The sequence below is a fragment of the Nesoenas mayeri genome (assembly GCF_963082525.1).
Source record: "Nesoenas mayeri genome assembly, chromosome: 4".
Lineage (NCBI taxonomy): Eukaryota > Metazoa > Chordata > Aves > Columbiformes > Columbidae > Nesoenas > Nesoenas mayeri.
In genome coordinates, this window is record NC_137540.1 from 4,395,516 (window position 1) to 4,421,452 (window position 25,937).

General features: G+C 41.4%; 1 protein-coding gene across 1 annotated transcript; it reads left to right on the top strand.

The window, feature by feature from the left end:
* Window positions 1-3: 3 nt before the first annotated feature.
* Window positions 4-24,325, top strand: MTTP (microsomal triglyceride transfer protein; the record flags this gene model as incomplete). Its single annotated transcript, XM_080343923.1, has 18 exons — window positions 4-64; window positions 4,649-4,836; window positions 5,399-5,542; window positions 7,413-7,520; window positions 8,008-8,124; window positions 8,818-8,957; window positions 9,749-9,899; window positions 13,125-13,282; window positions 14,077-14,245; window positions 14,654-14,761; window positions 15,730-15,942; window positions 16,591-16,802; window positions 17,428-17,525; window positions 17,627-17,748; window positions 18,459-18,686; window positions 22,649-22,773; window positions 23,062-23,232; window positions 24,157-24,325. 18 exons carry the CDS (start codon window positions 4-6, stop codon window positions 24,323-24,325), a joined length of 2,682 nt encoding a protein of 893 aa, XP_080200049.1.
* Window positions 24,326-25,937: the final 1,612 nt, after the last annotated feature.

Genomic DNA, 25,937 nt, shown 5'->3' on the forward strand with positions numbered 1-25,937 from the left:
AGCATGATCCTTCTTACCGTGCTATTCCTTTGTATCATCTCCACCTACTCAGCCTCTGTTAAAGGTAGGTCTGTACCGGGCTTGGTTCAGCTTTTGGCTCAGCAAAAGCATAACCAGCGTGTGTACGCAGATCTATTTTGCATTAAAAATTAACCTCTTTACTCGTCCATCCTTGAGTAATTCAAAATGTATTTAGGAATTGCAATGATTTAAGTGCTTGCAGCATTCGTGTCGGCAGGGGGATGGAGAAGACAATGTTTTCAGGTGTACAGGGCGAGTGGTATGAGCCAGGAGACCTGGGATCTTCACCTTGCTTAGTCAGGACATGCTGTGGGGGCACCGACTTGAAAGGGACTGTTCACATGGTCAGAAGTTAAACACACCAAAGTGCTCTGGTGGAGCAGAGCCAGAGCGCTCAGGGCTCTCCGGTTGACTCAGCTACCACCGGAGTCAGTAACAAGCATCCCATTAATTTCATGGGGAGCTCACTCTGCAGCAAGGCATGAAAACCTGGATGTCTGCACAAGCCCTGGGAGCAGGGCTTTACTCAGGTGTCCTGACAAAGGTCAAGGGTATAAAATCTGGAGACTGCCCACTTCTGAGGTGCCAGCGTATGAAGCAAGGAAAGGTGTCTTCAGTAGACGCCCTTCATGTACAATCTGATATTAAATTTAGAGGAGCGGCAACCTTAAAGCATGGGCATACACCCAGTTTTTAGTTGAACGAGGATGTCCTCATCATGATGAAGGCGGGGGCGGGGCACACCATCCTAAGTGAAACTTTAAAAAGGCTGTAGAAGTGCTCTCATGGTCGCTGCAGGGGATCCAGGACACTATCTGTGTAAGCAGAGAGCAGGAACCTTTTCCTCCCTGCCTCCACACCCTCTTAGGACAGGAGTTACAAAGCAGAGAAGTTTGCAGGCAGTTCCTCTGCCCGTGAGTGCATTTCACGAGACTGCCAAGTAATGTTTACAGCTAGATATCGACGTGCCACATTTCTGGTGTCTGCCCTTCTCAGCGTCTCCTTAATATCAATTAAGCAAAGCTCCTTCTTGATGTGAAGTTGCTTATCACTTTACACCCCCAGGGTACTGAGCAAGCATTTTCTCATTAATTAGTCCTCCCTTCAGCTCTGCCCTTGTGCAGAGAGATTGAGAGCTAAATTACTGGCCCAAACGCCACTTAGTGCCTCAGTGGCAGAGCTGGGATCGGGATGTGTGTTTTCCCTTTCCACCAGGCCATCCTGCCTTTGGGAAATATTGAAGGAATATTCTTTCAAGTCAGCCAGATCAGCACACATGAAGCTTCCCTACTGCAGTTCCGCTTGAAAAATGTTTTCAAAGAAGCGGATGGGTTTTGGTTTTTAAAGCTATCCGGTATCAGAAACAGTGGCAAATATAATTTATGAAGGTAGAGCCAGCAAGTAGTTAGAGACGCACATGCTGTGCATGCCATATGTATTAATAAAAGGCACAGGACTTGACAGCTGTCTCTACTCATGCAGTGTAACCTTCTGTATTATACAGTATCATGATTTAATTATAGACTTGGCATGCTACCCTTAATGACAGACACTTAACATTACTAGTCAAACTATGTGCTATACACTCCACCTTGAAAGCAGGCACTTCTGACCCCAAGAGAGCAAGGCCGGTTGCAGACTTTGTGTCCATCTTTCCTCCCTTCTCCGTCAGTGGGACATTTGCCACCAGCTGAAATGGCAATGGCTAAATGGGCAGCAAGGATCCCAGAATAAAAAGGAAGGAGCTTCTAAAGGCAGGCTTGTTGCTTTTGTTTTGTAAGAAAAGTTTATACGAGAAAGCCGCAGGAATAATACTTTTTAAATAGTGCTGGTGTTTTCTTCATGGAAGGTGTCAAGAAAATTTAGTTATGCTGTTTTGAATACCGGTTCTGGGCAGTGACACCGTGTCCCTTGGCCACCAATATCCCACTCGCCTCTCAAACTGAGCACACTCTCCAGTTGCCTCTCTTGGCTTCCCCATTGCCTTCAGTACGGCCTCATCCTGCTATTTCTCATTGTGATCCACTGACACCAGTTTTGCAAGTAAAAGCGTCTTCTGCCCCGGCTCCTGCACCATTTTCCACGTATGAAACGGTGAAAGCTTTCAGAACCTAAAGTTCTTCTAGCTCCCAGAAATGCTTTGCAATTATTAATCTCTCCCATGACACTTTCAAGTAGCTGCTGTGTCACTTGCTCCTCTGTTTCTTTCAGGAGAGAACAGCTCTTTTGTTTGTGGGGACAAGCAAATGCTGAAAGGGAGCAAGAGGGAAGGAATTCTTGTAAAAGGAAGAAAAAGGTCTATGTGTTGAGCTGTGGAAAAGCATAGGTGAAAGGCGCTTTTGAATGAAAAGAGAGAGGGAACAAAACCACAAACATCCACCTTAACTAATTAGACACGTCTCTCAGCACCCGTATCATTTTTCTTGGCCGTGCTTTCCCCCCCACCTTTTATCTTTAGATGGAACTGTGTCACCCTCTGTGTTTAGAAAGCACCTAGTGGGCAGCATTTGTAAAATCTCAGTCAATACTAAATCACGAGCACTGACGCTTCTGCTGCAAATGGAGGACGTTTGGAACCAGGGAGCAACCAGCTCCGAGGCTGCAAGGAACTGGGGTGTCCCTGCAGGGCTCAGGCACTGAGCACCCTCTGCTCTCCAGAGGCTTTAAAGCCAACAGGAGTAAGGGGAATTGGGGGAATGGCTGGGAAATTCTCAGTAAATGCAAAGTAAGGGTTGTATTCCTCTTGGTGACATTTTTTGAAGCAGACACACAAGACATGCAACACCAGAAAAGCTCCGTGCCAGCATTAATGCTTCAGCCTCTCTGCAAAGCAATCAATAGTCGCAGATTTGAGCCCTCACGTGCAAACAAGCCGTTCCCCTGCGATTACCAAACCTGGTGTAAAGCTGTTGTAAAGTGTGAGTCAGCTCAGTTCTGGGCAGCTTTGCCAGTTTAGTCAAGTTGCAGCCCAAACTTGGTGTGGTCACTGTTTTCCTCAGGGAAAGGTTCTTTGAAACTGAGCTTAACCTACCACTATGACATCCGAGTGACCGGGGGAAGGAAGCGAGCAAAACCTCCAGAAAAGGGCCTTGGGTACTCTTGGAGCACTGCAGAATATACCTGTTCAGCTGTGTTCACACTACACCGTGCATCTACCCAACTGGGATTTAAAATCTGAAAGGGAAGCAAGAGAAGATTTTGGGTTTCCTTTTTACCGACGCAGTGATTTAAAATGTATTTAGCAGAGTCAAATAAAACATTGAGGGACGTGACATAAGTCAAGATAGCCTGTTGATTCTCTGCAAGGGACTTTAGACACACTGATTACATTACAGTGAGCTTAAGAACCCGCCTGACATATTTCGATAGATTTTTTCCTTATTCTTTTCCCCCCTGTACTTGTCATAAGACTGAGATGCATCTCCCGCAGGAGAGAACTTTGCTTTGCTTAGATTAACTCTGCTGTGAAGTTTTTGTCTCTGCTCTACACACCCTGAACTCCGTGGAGAAATTCCCATTGGATTCAGCGGTGCAGCATTGGGGTGTGAGAGACAGCACCTAAGGTCACTGTGTGTGTATTTACTTTGCAGATGTAACAGCACTTTGAGTACAGGCAGCTTCTCCTCCCTTCCCTTCCCTCTACAAACCAACTTAATCAGCTTTTCTTGTGTGGAAGAGACCTTTGTAGCCACTCACACCAGAGGTGGGAAGCCCTTGAAAGCAGGGAAAAGGGATGTGTGCCCTTCATGACAAAATATCTAAAGGGTATTTAAGAATAAATTGATTTTCCTTAGCTGTTTTTATACTACTGGTTGCATTTACACTAACAAGAGTGCAACTGAATCTCTAGGGAGGGAACAGTCTCTCTGAATTGTTGTTAGTTCTGATAGAAATGGCACCTTAAATGGACTATGCAAGTTGCATTTATGCTAGAATTTGGCTTTTTACATCCCTTAAAATACATCAGTTAACAGCAGAGGACCCCAGGATCCTGGGGACAATTATTTAAAGAACAAGCACTTAATTATTTAATCTAAAAAATATTTTCCCAATGTCTTCATTACGTTCATGTCACCCCTGGCCAAGGCTCTCAATGGAAAGATTTCCAATAAACACGCAAGAGGTGCAGAGGACAATTTCTGTTGCCTCCAACATATTACAGCAGTGCATTCCAAATTGCTAAGCACAAAAACTGCATGATTAATTACAGTGGTTTGAGTTCCAAATAATTTTGGATTAATTTCTGATGCTAACATACCCAGGTAAAGAACTTGACTCTCTTTATTTAAGCGTAGAGATAGAACACAGGATTTTGTTCTTATTTTAAATATATGAGATAATATATGAGATAAATATGAGAGATAAATATATGAGATAAATATATGAGATAATAACAAAAATATATGTTTTGTTCTTATTGTAAATATATGAGATTAGTGTCAACTTAAACAAAAGAACCCCAGCTGATGTAGTGGGACAGCCTCTATAATGAAGGGTGTCAGGAACAGACCTATAGATCTTTTGTTGGCAATTGCAATTTTAATTTTTCTAAAGGTGTTTTTTAGAGAAAACAACATATATCAGCCAGTTTTAAACCACTAAGTCTGTTTTTTTGCTTTCCAAACAGGGCACACTACTGGACCCAGCTTAAATAATGACAAGCTATATAAATTTGCCTACTCAGCTGAAGTGTATGTTGATCAGGCAAAAGCATCCCTACAGAAAAGTGCAGGCTACCGGATTTCTTCTGCTGTGGATGTCAACCTCTTATGGAGAAATCCTGACAACGATGGTGACCAGTTGGTCAAAGTTACGGTAATTAATGCCATCCGATAACTTTAAACATGCCAAATCTTTTCTGTATTTATCGAACTGCTAACAGAATCTTGATGGACTTGTTTTCAAAAGATGATCTAAATCTTTTATTCTTCTCTAGTCTCAGCAACTGAAACCAGCTTCCTTGATAAGCTGATCCCTGTGGAATAAGACTTCACAAGAATATATCTAACATCATAAGCCAGAACTTCAGAATATCTCCTATATTTTGAAGTAGCTTCATACAGCTTCTATAGTTTTAAACAACTGGTGTGCAGGCACCTACATCAGGTTGTCTGAAGTCCTTGGTTCTAGCTGCAAATCATGTAATTTTTAAATACAAAGCAGATTTTCTATTTAGCTTTATGGTGAGTTTTTCTGCCACTTATTTTGCTAGCAGTGAGTGCTGGTTTCTTTTGAAAACATAGACATAGTAATCGTGGAATATTAATGATGAGAACTAGAAATTAAGAAATAAAAAAGATATATTAGGTGATTTAGTCTATCCAGGCCCATGCTAGACTGCTCTCTACATGCATTTTCTTTGTTTTTACTTTGCTAGATAAGAGATGTTCAAGTTGAAAATGTGAATGAACGTCCAGCTGATAAAAACATCTTCAAAGGAAAAAGCACAGAGAAGATAATCGGGAAACAATATCTGGACGCTCTACAGAGACCCATGGTTCTTGAGTTAGTTCGTGGAAAAGTAAGACCTCGTCTTTCAAAATTCAGTCTCTGAGGAAACCTCAGACAAATCTTTTCTTACAGGCTTGGAGAATTTACCAACTCACTATCCTCTCAGTGTTCTTGATATGCCATCATGTCTTATCTTTCTATACAAGATAAGATAGTTTAGAGCAGACTGTAATTTACCTGTACAAGGGGCCCTACCAGCCCAAGACTCTTGTGTGTTGAGAACACCATCCAGGATCGACGTAAACAGCAGATTGGCCACAAACATATGGGTACAGATGCAGATATGCACATAATTGCTGTGTAAGATTTGTGCTGTTGACTTCAGTGACGCTGGGATTTTATCCAAGGTCTGAAAGCAGAAAAGGAGATACAGCCTGTCATGAGGGGGGTTATACTGAGTCTGTGAGGAACAGTGTTAATCACTTTAAACCCTTAGCAAATACTTTAGCATGACTGCTTTTCCCACCTCTCTGATGTGCTTATTTACTTCAGTATCACCTGCAGTTTCAGTGCTCCCAAGTTAATGAGCTTAATGCTGAAACAGCATTTCATATTGTTGCCCTACTGGGAACTGTCTCCAAAACTCAGAAGAGAAGGGACAGTGAATAGGAGTGTCTGTGTGTGCCTGGGTTTTATAGCTTGCCCTGAGAGACCAACAAAGCACAGTCCCACCGCAGGGGCCCCAACTGTAGCTCTGAGCCCCAGTTTTGCTCAAAGGGGATTCAAGTAAATCCATCTCCCCCTCTTTTTCCCTGCAGAGCCGCTCACTCGTCCCCTTGCGCTCAGCCTACAGCCCTGGCCAGGGAGCAGCAAGGCTGGGGCCGTGCTTGCTTCTGCCTCCTTCTCCACGCTTCTTCACCCTCTCGTTGCTTGTTGCACGGGGTCCCCAGCCCCAGCAATGCGCAGCGAGGAAGGTTGAAGGTCACGCTCCCTTTTCTCTCCTGCGGAGCGGAGTGAGGGCTGTGACACTTTATCCCGGCAGGATCTTTCCCTCCGGCTGTAAATAGGCACTGAGCACATACCCTGGCCGCCAGCTCAGCCTGCTGAACCGCAGCTGCTCCCAGGCCTGGCTCAGTCGCTTTCAGACTCAGCCTTGTCATCAGTTTTACACAACATAAAAAGAAACGGGACAGCACTGGCTCCCAACTGTACACATCCCTATTGAGGGCAGAGGTATCAGAAGAACACGGTCAAAATACATCTGCTCCGGCTGCATTAAGCAGTTCACACGCTGAGATGTAGTACTAAAAACTTGGGCTTCTTCTCAGGTAATAGGGTCTGCACCCTCCATTCCTGATTTCTCTGTGATGTGATACTTTCATCCCTGGTACAGTGATTTAACTTTTCAGGGTTGCCCTAAGATAACACACTGATTGTACTTACAGTTCCTGAAAAAAAGTGCACTTTTAAAGCACTTCGAATGCAAAGTGGAGGTGCAAAGTCTTGTTACCAGAGGAGAGGCTCAAGCACAAACAGTTGACCCTGTGCAAAGGTTGTGATGTGTTTGACACGTCATTTAAATCATTCTAACTGCGATTTATCTATGATTCATTCTGTGTCTTTGTAATCTGTGATTAAAGGGCAACAGATATTACGTGCGTGTGGGGAGGGATTATTTGAGGATTATGCAGTAAAATTAGTCCCTTGTGAATTTATGTAAAGTTTCCCATTTCAAATTAAAGGTGCTCACTGTGCTGAAACCGTATTTAGGTACAGCTAAAGCCTGAAACGTTTGCAGTGTTATTGGCAGGCCCTGCAAACCCTGCAGTTTGCTTAAATAGGCCCAAATAAAAAATAAAGGCAGTTTTTCTATGGGGTATCTTCACGATTCCTTTATCACTTAACCAGATTTGTTATATGGTTGGCTTTCATTCCTACAGGTCAAAAACTTCTACTCCTATCAAAATGAACCTGTTTTTACTCAGAACATCAAGAGAGGGCTGGCCAGCCTTTTCCAGCTACAGCTGCACTCCGGTGCTGCCCAAGAGGTACGGTGCTGCAAGATCATCGTCATCAGAGAAACAGGCTGATTGTACTGATGTTTAAAGTCAGTTGATTCCTAAACTCAGTTCAATGGATTAGACCATTTAAAATCAAACCCGGTATCTACACAAAGTTAGCAATGGTTTAGCCACATCCATTTAAACTGTGTTATATTGTTAAATTTTTGCAACTGTCCACATAGGCAAAGCTGGAATTTAACTATGTTAATGTGTGCTATGTGTTTCCTGACTTTTTTTGTTTAAACAAACATTGTTACTTTCCTTTATAGTTATCTAATGAAAAGTACCTCTCTCTATCCAAAGCAGGTAGTTAGAAACACCGATAACTTCAAAACTGGTAAATAAGCCCAAACAGTGCAGCATCTCATGGAAAAGATTCCAACAGTGGGGAAAATGGTTCATCTTTGGAAGGTGTTCCAGGGTTCCAAAGATAAATTCAAGCAATTGTCCTAATTTAACCCTTTTTTCCAAGGTGGACATATCTGGTAAATGCAATACTACTTACCATGTGCGGCAAGATCAAGTGACTAAAATAAAAGCCCTGGACTCCTGTGAAATAGAAAAACAAGGATTTACCAGCCACAACCAGGTATGATTTCTGTAACAAAATACAATCTGTTCTGCCTATTTAAAAATATATCCTTAGTAGCTATTACTAATTTTCTCCAAAGTCCTTTCTGGCATTACAGAAAGCAAATTTTGCATGTGCATTTTGTGGTATTACTAGCAGAAATTTGATATGGAGTACCCATACGCAGAACATGGAATGGATTCTCCTCTTGTGCAAACCAACTTGGCTCAGCTGACATTAAGTGCAGCACACCAATTCTCATAATTTTTGAGTCTCATCCATAACATATTTTAATTTCTATGCAGATTTACATCACTTTTATCCTGGCTGTACCGAATTTTTAATCAATGCAAGGCTGCTTATTTTTTTGGAGGAAAACACTATATACAATCACAGTCATAGTGACAATTGTCACCTTCCCAGCAACTAGGTCACAGCATTTAGTGTACACAATAAACACCGGGCGAGATGCTGATACCTGAATGGAGCCCTGTCAGGCTTGCCTGGAAGGTCAAAGCCCTTTGTGGTCCATCACTACTACTAAATGCTCTTCTAAGTGCTTTGTAGGCTTAGCTTGAGGTGTTGCCAACCCACATGCACTTTGCTTATCTGGCTCTGTTTCACTATGAGTTTTGCCCCAATGTGAGCTCTTTTCCTATTCTGTTGTTATTGATCGGTCCTTTTTCTGCTTTATTTTTAAATTATTTTCAGATTTTAGATGTCAATACAAAAGCCACATCTGCCACAATTTATGTGCTGGAAGACAGTTTCATTAAATCCATTAAGGCAGAAGAAAATATTGTTTTCCTTCTGAATTACCGACGAAAAACAAGTTCCAAAATAGTTTCAAAGTAAGTTGGGTAATTTGGCTGTCATTGATAGTAGCAGGACTAGTGGTTCAAGTCAGGTCAAATACATACGTCTTATATCATCAAGATCTAAGGCTCTAAACTCTCCAGGTAAGGATTTAGGTGTCTTTTGCATCCATATGGTACCTAGTCCGATTTTGATTAAGGTCTCTACCATACTGCGAATAATAAATAATGACATTCTTAAGAAATTAAATAGAAACAGCTGGAATTGGCCAAAATATTATAAGCAACACATTACTTTTGCAGGTGTTCAATTTCTGTGTCTTTTCACTTTTTAGTACTTCAAATGGATCTCCATTTCTCTCCATTTCTAGTATATGAAAGTTCAGAAGTATAGAATACAAAATCTGCTGCGCAGAAAGGAAAGAACCATGAAACCTAGATCTGCGTTAGACTCCAGACTCTAAAACACTGAAAGTCTGGAGATACTCATACAAGATAAGTGATTCAGGCACCTCCTTAGTATTATGATATTTAAAAACTATACATTCAAATCTCACTTTCCAGATCTTATGAACAAATATATGAAACCTTTCAGAATGTATATGGTTATTGAAGGCTGTTTAACAGGTACTATAAAACTTTCTAAAGTCTATTATTTAGGTGTTTTATACCACATACCTCTTAGCAGCAATTCTGCTGGTATTAGGTACTTCTGTTACTTTAAAAAAGACATTGACTTGCCATGTTCTGAACATTTTAAAGTAAGACTTCGATAAGTCTGTGTTCTCTGGTTTTGCTGACCACGTCTTCCCTGTATGGTCACACAGGCAGAGACTGGAACTCAAGTCAGTACAAGCTGGCCCAGGGCTGATCGCTGAGAAGCAAGCAGCCAATGTTGTGAAGAACTTGGACTCCAGTTACGTTGCCATGTCACTGGTAGCAGAGCCAGTCGAATCCAAATGCAAGAAGTGTCCTTCGGTAAGTAAGCGTGGGCTCCTTGGACTTCGGGCCGGTTAGTTGAACAGAACAAGCGTGGAAGAAGTTTCTGTCCAAGTAGCCCACTAGGAGAGGTCTAACATAGTGATATAATATGCTCTGGGGAACATGGTAGTGATGCAAAGGTGCTCCACCACACAGGGGTGTTTGAAAATCTACCTCTGAAAGTACCAACGTTTTTGCTCCCTTTCAAAGTTTCGGTGCAGTATTTCTCAAGGCCACTAGAAAATACAAGACTCTTTTGTTATATCTCATCTTTGCCAACCTTGAGTTGGCAGGAGCTTATTTCTTCTGGGTGATGGAGTGGGAAATGACTTGAAGATGTCTGGCCAGTGTTTATGAACAATTCTGTCATAGAGGAGAAATTAAAGGTAGTTAGCCATTCCTTAGGCAGGCTAAACATTTGTTAGTAATATATCTAGCCTCTTCTTACTGCCTGAGCCTGAAAGCAGTATTTTATTTAAAATACTTTATAGGTATTTTATAAGTATAAAACGGGACTGCAGTCTTCTTGCCAAGTCCACTACTGTTCTCATTTTCACCCTGGAAAAAAAACAAAACCAAAACCAACAACAAAACCTTGTTTTCTATATTTAAGACATCTAAAGACTACTAAGAGCTTGGTACTGTAAATGCACCATCTTTTGGTTTAGTGATACTATTCATCATAATGTAATATAAATTGCTACAGTGATTGTTAGCAAACAGTTTTAATGCTATTACCATTGTGGAATGAATTTAGCAGAGAATGGGAACATTAATTTAAAGATTATTATTCTGTGTCAGTTTTTGATAAGCAAGATAGGCTTCTATTCAGCACACATGATTTTAATCCTCCAGAGATACTTCTTATGAGCAGAAATACCTTACTATATTAGAACTTGCGCTAATTACTTGGAAGTAGCATTGCACTGTAATAACTTATCTTGTCTAATGCTTATTGAGCTGCAGAGAAGAGGAGAAAAAAAAGTCTTAATAGTTATAATTTCCAGACCAAGATAATAAACATAGGGTATGATTCCATAGCACCGCCTGGGGTCTGAGCTATGTCATTATAAACCTAATGGCACGATGAGAATGAAGTCCTGCTTTCTCACTGTATTTTACAGTAACTGCTATGAAAAGATGGGGTCTATAAACAGAACACTGTATCCAAAGCAGCAACATAACATTTGGTGCCTATATATCATGGTATACATTAATGCCATGCTGACATGGTATACCCTGCAGTTTTACATTTTCAAAACCCTTTAAAAATCGTAACAGGTCTTACCTCTATCTTTATGAATTTGCTAAAATAACCATTACTATTTGCTAAAATAACCATTACTATCTCCACCTCACAGATGGCAGCTCCTGTGAGGTTATGGCCAACATTTACACTTACATTTAGACCTAGATTTCTGTGTGTAGATACCATAACGGATGCTCTTTTCGGAGGAGCTCACGGTTCTTACATTTTGTTATGCTCATGGTTCCCACAGGAATGGATTCTTGCCCCTTCTGAAATGGAGGTGGGTTTGTTCTGCCTTGGGCAGCCAACCTTTGTAGGCTGGTAGAGCAGCTGTCAGGCACTGACACTCAAAACCAACTCCTGCTTGGTTTAGGACCTCTTGATTTGGCTTGAATTTTCCCAGCGTGCCCACGAGACCTCAGGTCTGATCTCTCTGTCAGAGAGACAGATTTGTTTCTGAGTTGCCATGTGGACATGCATGTGTCTGTGCCTGAATCCTTGGGGTATTCAGTCCAAACTGCCTGACATCCGCATCGGGAGAACGAGGCCCCACACAAAAGTCAGCTGTGAATGCTGTTATCCAAAGTCACGGTCACTGCAGGAGATGGCAGCTGCTCCTTGTGGCAGTGGAATGGCTGGAGCACTCCCTGAAGAAGAAGACTTGGTCTCTTTTGCTTGAGGTGGCTCCAGCTCATATCTCCCACCTTGCTCATCTCTAAGCTAAGCCCACACAGCTGGGCTCTGCACAGGGCAAAATACAGGATTAATGAGGTTAGAGATTTTAGCCAGGCTATGGCGCAACTTCAACAGGGGGAATAGAAAGTGCCCCATATGTTTATCCAATTTCAGCTTATAATAGCCACGCTGACCTTGGTGCTAAGCGCTAATCACCAGTTGAGGTTAACAGACCCATCTGTGCCTCGGAACACCAGCTCCTCCCAGCTGGTCATTAATCCTCAGGAAATATCCTATGTCTCAATCATTGTTGCCTAATTATTGTTTGTTACAGTTGATGGAAGTTGCCCTCTGTACTGCTGAATGATACTTCTATTTGCCAGCAGGTTCAAGTGTGATTGCCTAATACAAAACCCATGAAGAGGGGAAGTATTTTCCTAAAGGTCAAATGGGTGCTAGTGTTATTTCCCACTCAGGAAAACAGCAGTAAACACTGCTGCAAAGAACAGCTGAGTTTTCACCAAGGAATGTTCTTGATAATTTGAGATAATAGAGTCAAAGGCAAGTGAGAGACAAAAGGTCAAAATACCTGCAGCAGTTTCTTATGAGAGTGTAGCTGGAAGGACAGATAAATGTGCTTTGGTACCATGTTGGCTCAGTCAGGTCAAAAATGTGATGTGCTGAATAAATACAGCAACAACATAGGAAGAAGCCGACACCTGTTCTAATACCATCTTACCTGTCATTTGGTACAGTAATCGCAAATCCCTCCCCGTCTTATGCAGGTTTATGGATAAGAAATGGAAATTACTTATCGGACACTTATGACTGTTCCACACTAACTGCTTAAAAATTACCATCTTTTAAGAAAACAGGATGAAACTGTGAATTGGAGATTGTGCATCTCCCACTTTAAAAAAACTGACTTAGGAGAAAATCAGAACAGAAGGCAAACACCATATTCACCAGAAAAGCACTATATATTTGCTAGAGAAGAGAATTCACCTTATTCAAGTTACAGTATAAATAACCATGTTTTGTTAAAAAATAGTTTGCATTTAAGAGAATGTACATTAATAGGAAAATACTGAAGTGTTTGAAGAGAGACAGCTATAGAAAAGTTTCAAAGATATTTGTGCTGGGATATCATAAATAATACTTAGCTAAAGGATCAGCAATCTATTGGATTTCAGCTAATTTAAGCAATAGCTGCCCCACATACCTGTATTTATTAAGTCTGATTTTGAGAACTGAAGCCACAATCTGAGAGATTTGACATAATGTGCATTATTCTGCAGCTTTCTGAACACTGGAAGAGCATCAGAGAACATATGAACCCTGAAAAACTTTCCAAAGCTGAAGCGGCAAGAAGCTTTTTGTCCTTTATTCAGAGCATCAGAAAAGCTACGAAAGAGGAGATACTGCAGATTATTAGAAGTGAAAATAAAGAACTTCTGTAAGTCATCATGAACAAGCTTTCAAAAGGTTTAAGTTACTTAAAGCTGCAGAAGGGCAAATTGCATGGAAACAGATTAAGTTCTTCTGGTGATGTCCTAGCAATGCAAATCCAGTATGCAGTGTTGTCTACAGGAAAAGGACTTGTCTTTCTTGTTTCTTTTGGTAAAGCTGTGTTTCTTTTTGTAGTGTAATATATTTGCAGCACATTGTTCAGCCACCAAGGTTGTATCTGCAATGCAAGGCAAACATGCTTTGTAGCTTACCCAGAGGTTCTCATCCCTGTTGCTTGTTTTGAAACCCTCTTTAGTTTGGATATGAACAGCATGCACACCTAGGCTTGAAAAGCATTTCAGAATCAGGACCTTTCAAATAAATTATAGCAGTTGTTAACAATAGAGATAAAACTGAGAGTAACTCAGGTAGTGTAGGAGCCTGTTCTCTAGTTGCCATTGTGTATGTAGAAATAAAACACTTCTTTCCATTTACAACCTTGTCCTGTGAACTATAAGACATTCTGGATTAGTTCTGCTTTTTAATACATTTTTGTCCTATATTTACATAAATTCGAATATTACTATCCATGGATATGATTAATTTCTGCAGTTCATCTACCGTTTTGAAGCAGAAGAATTCAGGCACACAGTTTTTTCCAACGAGAGCAATAATTTCCGTCTCTTACCTGCAACGAACAGCTCTTTCAGCACATTAACTACTTTCTTTCTATATGCAGCAAAGTCTTTCCAGTATTTTCTAGCTCGTTACAACGATATGTTCATTTCCACTTCTTTGTAGTCCGCAGATAGTGGATGCTGTAACCTCCGCTCAGACCCCAGCATCGCTTGAGGCCATACTGGATTTTCTTGACTTCAAGGATGCAAGCACTTCTGTCCTGCAGGAGCGATTCCTCTATGCCTGTGGATTTGCTTCTCACCCCAGTGAAATGCTCCTGAAATCCTTAACTGTAAGTCAAAGGACAAGATAAATACAATGGACTTAATACTCTTGAGCCTCATCATCCCTGTCAAGGGAGGAAAGAAATCTACTACTGAGAAAACAAACAGCATTCTGAGCGTTAGCAAAACAATTTGAGGATGAAAAGTCTTATCAAAGTCCTGTAACCATAAAAAATATATATATAGCTTCAAAATGAATCTACTGTTTGAAACGCCGAATGTAACTCAAGGGGAAAACAGCGATTGGTTTTGATATTTAATGACAGAGCAGTGCTCTGCTGAGCCTGAGTGGGGTCATCGCTGCCTTTGCGATGCACCGATGGTCACAACAAATGAGGGAGGGTATTCAGCCTCTTACAGACTGTGGCTCGTCATATTTAGACAGAGAGACTAACAGCGTTGCTTTTGCATAACAGGATAAGTTCAAGGGTGATATTGCAAACGAAGAAATCAGAGAAACTGTTGTCATTGTCATGGGAGCGCTCATCAGAAAGCTGTGTGACAAAGGAGGCTGCAAGCTTCCCGTGAGTATCTGCTGTGCGCTGCTGGCCAAGTTCTGGGCTACAACACATGGGAGGGATCCCTGCTGGTGTTACTGGGAGAGTGAGAGAGACACGGGCAACATATTCCCCCTTTTTAAAGTAAGCCCATAAACTCCTACGTTTGATAGGGAGAGGATTTTTCTTCAATAATAATAATGACATCTACTTTGGCAGCTTTAGGCTTTAATCTAGGCTTTTAATCTGTGGATTTCTCCTAATTTTCCCTCGTTTGACGGAACTTTTTCTCACTGCCCGATCTGTCAGCAGAGGCAGGACTTGTGCTCACCTGTCCAAAAGCTTTGCATGTCCTCAGAGAAACACTGAAAGACTCAGGATCTATTTAATATCTGCAATCACCTTAGGTTATTTCAGCTCTGTGAAGAAAATTCATTGGTCCAAGTACTCAATTCTGCCCCAGATGTGGATAGGAGGAGGGCTATCACCTTCATCATGGACTGACCGGTGACAGAGGATGAGAATGATCAGACAAGGCACTGCTGCTTGCTGGATCTGTGCTGTTCAGGCTTGCAGCACACTACTGAAAAGACAAAGAACACCTGCAGGGCCCTTAGGAATCCCTTTTTCCTTCCCTTGTTAATTACCAGACATTCATAACATTATGTTATAAAGCACTGAAGAATACTTCGCTTGTCATTTTTAGTGGGGACATGTTGGCTCCACAATTAAGACCTCTGAAGTCCTTGAATCAGGGCAGGAGGAGTTATCAAATGATACATCTATGGACCAAGTGTTACTGTGCCTATAGCCACTTTGGTTATGCTTGAAGGAAGCCAGTGACATACAGTTTACAAATGACAGGTTTTGCTAACCCTGTGCAACGATTCTTTGAAACAAAACCACGCTGCAACGCAGCTCTGCCCCTCCTGCTTCCGCAAGGGCAAAAGGTGGGTTTATGATCACCAGTTAAACATGCTCTTGATTTTCTTTAGGCTGTTACGGAAGCCAAAAGACTGATTCTAAGTAGACTGGAGAAGGCAAAGAAAGATGACAATGTGAGGATGTACCTGCTGGCGCTGAAGAACGCCCTCCTTCCCGAAGCAATTCCAGTGCTTCTGAAGTATGCGGAGTCAGAAGAAGGTCCCATCAGCACTGCTGCTGTCACCGCCTTACAAAGATACGATCCTTCTTTTCTCACCAAAGAGGTAAGAAAATGAGTGCAGGGACTGTATTAAACATAAAGTATAAATTCACAGAGTTGATTTGTCAGTCCCAATCTTTTTAAAGATGCTACTCCAAGAGTAAGAGCACACATACAAACCAGCGGAACGTGAGGTCCTGCCATGAACATGCTGGAGGCCGTTCTGTCACTGGGGCCACACGCTCTCCATGGACTTATCTGTAACAAAGATGTGTCACAACCTTCTCAGGGACATGATGCCACCACAGGCACTATCTAGAAAATGAAAATTGCAAGATTTATTGGGTTTTTTATATATATCTTCCCTTAGCAGTGAAGAAAATCTCACTCTTGATCTTATCACCGCCACAGTGTTTTGATCATAGCACTCCCACTTATTTCCAGCCCCGCTGTGAAAATCAGTGTGGAAGGCTGTATTTGGACTGTGGCTGAGAGAACATAACAGATGCCCCACTTGCTCATGTGGTCACTGAGATATACATGTCTTGTACATTCCAAAAGGACCATGAAAAACAGGGTGCTGAAAATATATCCTTATGTATGAGCCTTAGCTATGGAGCTCGCTTAAGCTGATATTATAAACAAGATTCCAATCTGTACTTTGCCCAGTCATCTGTGTGAGCACTGACTGAATAGTCTGTTTCCTGACCAGGTGAAGGAAACAATGAACAGGATATACCACCAGAGTCGTAAAATCCATGAGAAGACAGTGCGAACTGCTGCAGCTGCTGTCATCCTAAACAGTAACCCATCCCACATGGAGGTGAAAAACATCCTGCTCTCCATAGGTGAACTGCCTCTGGAAATGACCAAGTACATGCTCTCCATGATCCAAGATATACTTCGGTTCGAAATGCCTTCAAGGTACATTAAATTCAGTATAAATAAATACAGCTCATCCTTACTCCTTTGCAGAAACCCAAAGGATACACAGGTTCTCATAAAATACTACTGTAAAGTTTAAGGAGGGTATAAAAGGATGCCTGACTTTTAAGTGCTGGTATTTGAGAATAAACCTCTGCATTTCAATGGCATTCATTTAATAGTTAGTCACATTTTCAGAGGTACAAATAAGAATTAGGTATTTAACTTGCATTACTGCACTAAATGTCATCTGTTGGTTTTAATTCTCTCAGTGGGGCCCTTGCTTTTATATTTTGAGAACTAGTGAACCAGAAAAATTTTAAACATCACAGGACTAGAATAAAAATAATGAAAATATCTCTTCTCAACACCACTGATTTTCAAGCAAGACCTTTGCTTGCCTTTCTACCTACGATTCCAGGCAGTAGCTGAAACTGGAAAAAAGACTCTGGGTTAGGGTAGATTTTAAGTGAGAAAATGTGAGGGTTTTTGAAGACCTTCTTTTGTACTAGGACATTCACCCTCTTTCAAATTCAGCAGTTCTACAGACCAGTAATACATTTAGTACTGTAATGCTTTTGTGTCTCTGTGTTTTCATTTGTTTGCTTGTTTTGAAATACCACAGCAAAATAGTTCGGCAAGTTCTGAAGGACATGCGTGCTCATAACTATGAACGCTTCTCCAAGCCAGGCTCCTCCTCTGCCTACTCTGGCTATATTACACGTATGTAACCATGAAACTGCCTTTTAACCCTGTTTGTGTTCCCAAACATTTGATTCATCCACTAGTTTAGTCACAGGTACCTTCTTTCTTTCTTAATTAAGGTGGTCCTGATGTATCATCCACATACGGCCTTGACATCCTCTATTCAGGTTCCGGCATTTTAAGAAGAAGTAACATGAACATCCATATTTTTGATAGAAATTCTGAACTTCATGCCATCCAGGTAACTGCCACATGGTACAAAAATTAAGCCAGTATGTGCTCCTCTTCTTACAGCTTCTAAATCAATTCAACTAGTGCTTAAGACCCTAAGGTTTGCAGAGAACAAACCAATAATGGGAAAAAGAAATCCACAACAGCCAATGAGGCTCATGTTTGCCCTAACCAAAACCACAGGTGCTTATTTCCATATCACCTATCAAGTTCTGTCTCTGGCCAAAGCCTATCCCGTTTATCTGATGTAAGCAGTAAAAGCTATGTGAGTTTGTAAAATAAAGTCCTGTGTTTCAGGTATAACATAGCATGGAAATAAAAGGAGTAGATCAAATGTACGCAGATACCTTCAATATTATAACCCTCCTAAGTTTCTGCAGGACAAAAACTGCACAGTGGAACATCTTTGGGTTTTCTTCCCAAATGTCTGAGGAAAATAGTCATATGAATAAAGGAAAATTTGTTTGAAGTAGACTCAGGATCGTGAGCTGCGTATGGGCAAATTCTGCCTGCATCTAAAAGGAAGAAAAACGTTGTGAGATTATTTTAGTTTCCATTTTTCTAGCTGCTCTACCTAGTTCCCTTAAGTCTTAACCTCATGGTTTTTCATCTACAACTTAATAAATTAGACTCTCAGACATTAAGCAAATGTGTCGGGTTGTTAACAGCCTGGATCAGGCAGAGTTTTTTAATGGATTCTGTATCACTGTTGCCTCTCAGGTGGTGCTTGAAGCTCAAGGTCTAGAGTCCATAATAGCTGCGACTCCTGATGAAGGCGAGGAAAACCTGGACTCCTTTGCTGGCATGTCAGCCCTTCTGTTCGATGTCCAGCTCAGGCCAGTTACATTTTTCGAAGGGTACGGTGATTTAATGTCTAAAATGTTCTCAGCAACTGGAGATCTCATTAGCGTGGTGAAAGGACTTATCCTCCTGACAGATTACTCACAGGTACTAATAGCACACTGTTTGCTTCTTTTTCTGTCTCTTAACCACAGGTGCTCTCTCCCCCACACCAATGTTGCAGGATATCTTATTTGCTTTCTTTTCAATACTGATAAGCCTCACCAATGTTACGCAGGTTTCTCATACTGTGGGAGCAATAGAATGTCACAGGTATCAAACAACAGAATGAAATTACATGAAAAGTAATCTAGAACAAAGGTGAGAACAGATATTATTGTAGAAAACTAGGTAACACTGAATAAAGGCAAATCCAACTGAGTTTCCTACAGAAAACTCATATTGCTGTCAGCCATGGCCTCCCCTCCCACAGTTTCTTGTAATGCAGTATTGTCCCATGCGACCACCTAAGTTTTCTTCTCCACAAGTTGTCCAGAGACCTTACATCCAATTAGGCAATAACTGTCAGGTAGTGAATGAATGAATCACAGGGCACTCAAGCTTTCCCAGATAACGAACCTTCAAGGAACAATGCTAAGAGCTCCAAATTTCAAATGTTTGTTGCTAGGCAGAACCAGGAATTAAAATGAGGATTACGCAGTTTATATGCAACTGTCACCCCAAATGGCCTGTTAATTTTATGCTTAAGTATAGATTCATATACAAATATAAACAGCTACATAATGTATTATTGGAGGACTAAAAATCTACATGTCTCTCTGAAAGTGCAGGGCCAGCATTTGGTTTGATATTTTTGTTCTTCCCAAGCAGGGATCTCCTCAGAAATAGTGGGTTTAACAGCAGCGGTCAGGTCATGAAACATCTGCAGGCTCAAACTTTACTTTCTACTTTTCCCTTTTAATTCTTGGTGAAAGAAAATGCCAATAGCAGATGATGAGAAAATCCACTCTGATCAAAATGACACAGAAAGACTCCCTGCACATGACAGCTGTCCCCATCCTGAACCCAACTCAGCCCCTTTATAATGGTATATAAGCCTAGAGGGCTTCCCATGTAGTGTACAAACTGGCGAAGCTCCTTGGGCCTCAAGCAGTGGACATGACTAGAAGCGTCTATTCACAACCAAAAAGGCACTTGTTCTTACCTCTGTACCCCAGAAAGGCAAAAAATTGTTTAAAGCGCTGTTGAACGCAGCTTCAGGCAGAGCTGCCTTTTAAACACATCACATCTTTCTAAGAATGGTTTTACTGCTACGTTCCAGGTCAACAGCAACATCAACACGGTTTGGGCACTTGCACATAACCCAGTTAAGCTTCATTAGAAATGCTTTCACTTGTCAAGTTCTTGAATTGTGATTCAAACTCTAGCAGAAAACTGTTAGAATGGAAGTGTGAATGGCATAACACTGGAACTGAGCAAAAACAGTGCAAGAGAGCCATAATTAATCAAGCTTCTCAATAGTTGAGTGCTACCTCCACTTTCCCTGGCCAGCATGCACCAGCCTTTCCCAGAACATAAGCCCCTTTACAAATTCATAGCGTAGACAACCAAGCCAAACGTGGATTTATGTTCTGTCAAAGAAGAAAAGCAGGCATGGGAAACAGTGCCCATTCTGTGATACCAGGTGAAAACCAAACACGAGATACACAGAGCGCAGCTGAGATCCAACACCGAAAGGATGGCTTGGAAGCCAAGACTGGAGCTTAAAAATGGGGCAAATGAATTGTCAGCAAAGAGCTTATGAAATATTTGAGTTGCAGTTTTTGCATTGGCACAGCCCAATTTTGAGAAAAGTGATTCTTAAATACTAGAAAAGTTCCGCTCTCCTATTGTTGTTTGAAAGGATCATTTTGCACAGAGAAATCAAAGCTGAGTCACACTCAAAGTGCTGTCAAATCTACCCCCCCTTGAAAATAGCTTCCTTTCATTAACAACTGCAGTAATCACAATAGCCACATTTTTGAGAAGTGATTTCCAAGTTAATAATATTGCCTCCAAAGCTTAAACTCCTGCCCACCACGTCTAACTATTCTCTTGCATAACTCCACAAACTGAAATCAGAGTGTGTTTTACAGCCATTGCCAGTTCTCAAAGTGGTGTTTGAGGGCTAAGAATAACTGTCCAGAAGTTACAATTCCCTCTGTAAAATAAACAGCTCTTATGAAGCCGTTTTGGAGACTCCTAAATCACCTGCATTAAAGTTCAGCAGTGTTAATATTTCTCCTAGGCAACACACCTGCCAGAAGCACAGAGAAATCAAATACTGTATTAATAGTTCAGAGAAAGCATTCGAAAGCCAGAGCCCAGTGGAAGATGGCCAGTTCCCAAAGAAGTTCCTGGTTCAGCTGTCTCTGTGTTACGTTACAGTAGTACTGTCAATGCAGTACATAAAGACACTTTTTTTACTTACAGCATGTTTCAGCATTTTAAACCGTGACAAAACTACCCATTCTGAACTTTCAGATCACATTTGCCACCGCAGGTGACACATAAAGCTTAAAATAGGAAGGGAAAGCAAAATACTGCTCCTGAGGAGGCTGGGTCGCTGTGATTTACACCTCCCATCAGCCTGCACTGGATTTGCACATGAGGCCAAGGACAGGACTGAGCGCTAAATAAGGAAATAGATGAGCTAGTAAAACACAAGACAAGTGCTCCTTAGCTTCTCTGCTGGTTTATGTGACCAACCTGCCTTAGTTCTAGGTAGCCTTTAAATCCTTGAGCTGTGCAGCCATTGGAAACCAAGCCTGCTCTAATATTATTAGGTGCAATTTGACAATGCATCTAAAAATATCTGCTCCTCTGGTTGCACGTACATGTCTCTGCCAGAACGTATACTGTTACCTTCTCGCTTGTTAACAGCTACCCACCAAGGCAGTCCCAATTAAAAGCAAAGTAAAAGAAAGTAAAACAAGCTTTACCTCCACACCTAAACAGGCCAACAAGGAAAGTATTCCTCGCCTCATTGCAGTCAGTAGAAAAACTCCCTTTGATTTCAGAAAGACCGCAATTCCAACACATGATATTTACTTGAGTGAAAATAAGAAACCAGAGCACAATTTAACCCCATTTGCTGCAGGCGTGCTGAGTTTATAAGCCACAGCCAGCCCACTGCATTCTTACATTAAATCTCAAGCCCTCTTCAGCAGCAACTGACTACCAAGTTGGTTCTTCCAAAGAGACTGTTTCACAGATCATTTCTCTACCCTAAAAGATGAAGTAATCATATACAGCCACCGTAATTATCCAGGTCTTCAACTACGGCAGGATAACTTTAATGCTTTGAGTAAAAACCTCCCCACGTGTTGCTCCTTGCCATAGGGATTAGGAAACCAGACTGTCTCTGCTTACTTCTTTCTTAAATCTTGGGACAGCATTAGCTGGAACCACTGTGCTTTTAAGGTGCCTAGACACCAAAAAGGGGGAGGAAATTGGGTGTTCATGTATCCCACAAATGCCTGCAGCATTATAGGTGCCGAGAATACCACAGTCACAGAAACTCGGGAGGAGGGAGAAAACCCCCTGAGAAAGAGGAGGGAGCATCCCGTACACAAAGGACATGATAAAAATACACTTTCCCCAAATTAATGGTTCTTTTAAAAGAATGAAGTAATCCGCTAGTTCTTAGGGAAGCAGGACAACTATATAAAGTGAGTTAGATTGCCAAGCTGAGTGAACCTTAAAATCTTGGCTGTGTGTCAAAAGCAATGAGCTGCCATGACCCTGAGCTACATTATCACTTCCGAAACACACTCCACATGGTGCGTTTCCAGTCCAGCCGCAAAGGTTTCAAGAAACTACGAGCACGCTTGATGGTTGATATAAAATGCATTAAATGCAACTTCACAGCGGCAGTTAAGGTGTATTAGCTTATGGGTTTGGCCCACATTGCTCCAGTGAAGAGTTCAATCTGACTTTCAGAAAAGCCCCCTATTCCTTTTTGTTTCTGCAAAATGACAAGTGGCATGAGGGCAGCGCAAGGGGGGGTGAGGAAACCCCCAAGGTGTGCGGTCAGTAACGGGGTTACCTGTGCTTTCTGATGGCTGCAGGAGATCCAGCTGCAGTCTGGACCGAGGGCCAGCACGGAGTTCCTGGGCAGCCTGGCCATCGACATCGCGGGAGGGATGGAGTTCAGCCTGTGGTACAGGGAATCCAAAACCAACATCAAGAACCGGTGAGATACTCCCAGCGTGTGCTATAGCTCAGGCTCCTGAGCCCCAGCAGTCCCAGTGAGAAGAATTTAAATATTAAAGACCTCAAATAACAGCTAACGTACATTGGAGAACATTTGTACTTCTCTTTTCCTTTCCACCTGGCTAATACCAGATCCCATTGATCTCATCTGAATTTATATACATTTACCTGAAGAATAGGGCAGCTTTTATATATGGATAGTATGACTGTAATTTATTTTCCTCTTAATGTGCTTTGAATTAATTGTAATGCTTGCATTTATTTGCAGGATAGCTATGTTTACAGTTGGCAACACTGAGGTGGATTCCTTCTTTGTGAAAACTGGTATGGAAACCGCTTTGGAAGTAGAAACGACATTAGACTTCATCTCCACGGTGCAGTTTTCACAGTACCCATTTCTAGTCTGTATGCAGATGGACAGAGCTGAGTCTCCATTCAGGTAAGATATAAGAACATACAACTTATGATGTGTCCTTCCAGCCAGCTGCTGAATCTGGAACTTGTGATGTTCACAGCCATGAGAGATTAACAACAGATTAAACACTGTCAGGTGCAGCATAGGCTGTTACACACACCAAACTCTCTGCTAACCCATTCTTCTCTGTCCCTCACCCCTGAGGGTCAGAAAGAAGCTTTTTGAAGATCACAACTTGCTCCGAATGTGCACGTTAGTCCAATTTTCTAATTTGGTTTTGCAAGTAAACTAAGTGAAGTGGCAAGACACCGGTCCTCTTGTGTATGGTCAGTTCTGACGGCGACGTGAACCTGTAGTTCAGCTGTAGTTCTCTCTTACCCTCTCGAGAGAGGAAGTTTGTAGACATAAACCAGCTGAAGTTGAAAGTTCTCTTCATCTGCTATTTACTAGTGTCAACAAAAGTACCTGGTGTGTAAAGTTCTTGCAACCGTCATGTTCTATCATATTTTATTAAGGCACCAACTTTCCTGAAAGCTAAACAAGGTTTAAACAAGGTGCAAATAAGGTTAAAAAGATGCTTTCTGGTAGGCAAAGCGCAGTAATTGCATTGCCACGTGAGAAGCCAGATTTACTAGCCCCTTCTGATCCCTGTTTGTTAAGACCTAAGGGTGATAACATTTGCAGAGCCTGTGCCAGATTTCTGTTCAGGCTTTTCTGCTCCAAAAGATGCAAAGTCTGAGGGGAATTAAAGAGCTCCAGGATCTCCAGGAAATCCTAGGAAAACAGCATCTGTTATTCTGCAGATACTAAACCACCTTCTGATTATACCTACACATTGTGGAAGTGTAACCTCATCTGTATGTGAAGCGTTTCTCTCTAGTCCCACGCACAGGGTACAAATTTTGTATAAATTTGTTAACGCTGGACCCCCACATCGTGTTGTTACAGGCACTACGTGACCAAGTACGAAAGCCTGCCGTCCGGCAGACGTTACACCGCGCGGAGGGGCAAAGCAGAACTGTTGGCAGGTAACGAATACCCTCTCCATCAAGAAAACTCCGACATGTGCAGGAAGGTTTTCGGCGCAAAGTCTGATTCGTCCAGCAACTGGTTTTAAAAGAAGCACCTGAGCTTTCGTTTTCCTGAATCTGAGGCTCCCTCAATGACTCGAGGCTCGTACGTACCATCCTAACGGGGAGCTTGATCTTGCACTACTGCGGTTGATGGGAAATTTGCCATTGATTTCAACAGGCCAGGATCAAACTCTCAGTGCGTGCACAGTGTTTACATATTAACCTATATTTAAGACTTTTGTAAAAAAATAAAGCTAAGGCAAATAAAGACCAATTTGGTAGGATTCCACGCACTCCCTTAAGGGTGGTGCCGGCTCTTTATTTTTGCTTTTTTGTGCCAAAAGCAAAAATAATCCCTCGTTTTTCTTTCTTGGGGAGTACAGAAGTCCATGTTTTTGACATGCAGTAAGAACAATTATGATGTATAAAGAATGATTATTTATGAATATGTTTTGAAGTATTTGCATATTTTAGGCCTATGATCAATCCTCATTCAAATATTCCAGTACAGTTAACATCTAAACGGGACCATGAATTCCTGCTTACTCAGTATTGCCTGTTTACAAAAAGCAGGTTTTATTTTACATGATTTTAAAGGATTTTCCCCTTTTTTAAGCAGCCAGAGTGTGACTATTTTTATTATTTATCTTTTGGGGTTTTTTATTAACTGCTATAGTTAAATATGATTCATTAAAAACGCAGGGTGACACTTCCAGAAGTACTTACAGTTGCCTTAATTCTGTTCCCATTGAAATCAATGGTATAATTTCTGTAGTTATCACCAAGAGTAGTGTTAAGCCAACACTGGTTGCTCTTCAGCGTTGCCTCCTGAAAATCTGTGTCCTTGTGTGTCATCAAGGCAGGTGTATTTCTATAAATGAGCACCCACTAGGGCAATTCTGAACCACGATAAAGGAAAAGGTCCTGAAATAAACCCACGTTGAATGCACAGCCTAGCAAAGCCTGTGCAGAACCCAAACATTTTCCTTTAGGTAAGTTAGGCACATACTTCAAGGCAAAAAAGTAATCACTACTCATACAAGTCCTCCATTAAAATGACTTATACCCTTCTGCTTGTTCAAGCAGGATCTTCATAGTAACTGTAAAGAAAAATATACGTTTTATATTTACAACAGCATTGCAGATTAAGAAAGAATATACCTCATCCTGGCTCAGCTGATCTCTGACATGATCTGATTTAATTTTTATAAGACAAGGTGGGTGAGTGCTGGTCACAAACAAGTAAAATAAAAAGCCAGGAATAATTGGTGGGGTTTTCTTTTGTTTTGTTTTTAAAAAACACCAGGCAGGAAAACCTCATAGATTATCAAGGAAAAAAAAAACGTATTACAAGAATAAACTAATTCCAAATTGTTTTGTGTTATTAAAAAACAAGAGCGCAGAAATCTGCAAAAATCAAACTATCAATGGGATGAAACACTCTTCTTGTTTTACCTGAAAATGCTGACACACTTCTAGTCAAAGCATAAATAAACAGGTGAAAATGCAGTGGGGAAAAAACTGGTTTGTTTTCGGTCTTGGTTTTTGTCCTTTACCTTCTGGGTTGGGAAAACCTCTTGTTGGGGAAGGAATGGTATTGATAGGGGCAAGAAGAACCATTTAATTCACCAACACGTAGCAACCAATAACATGAAC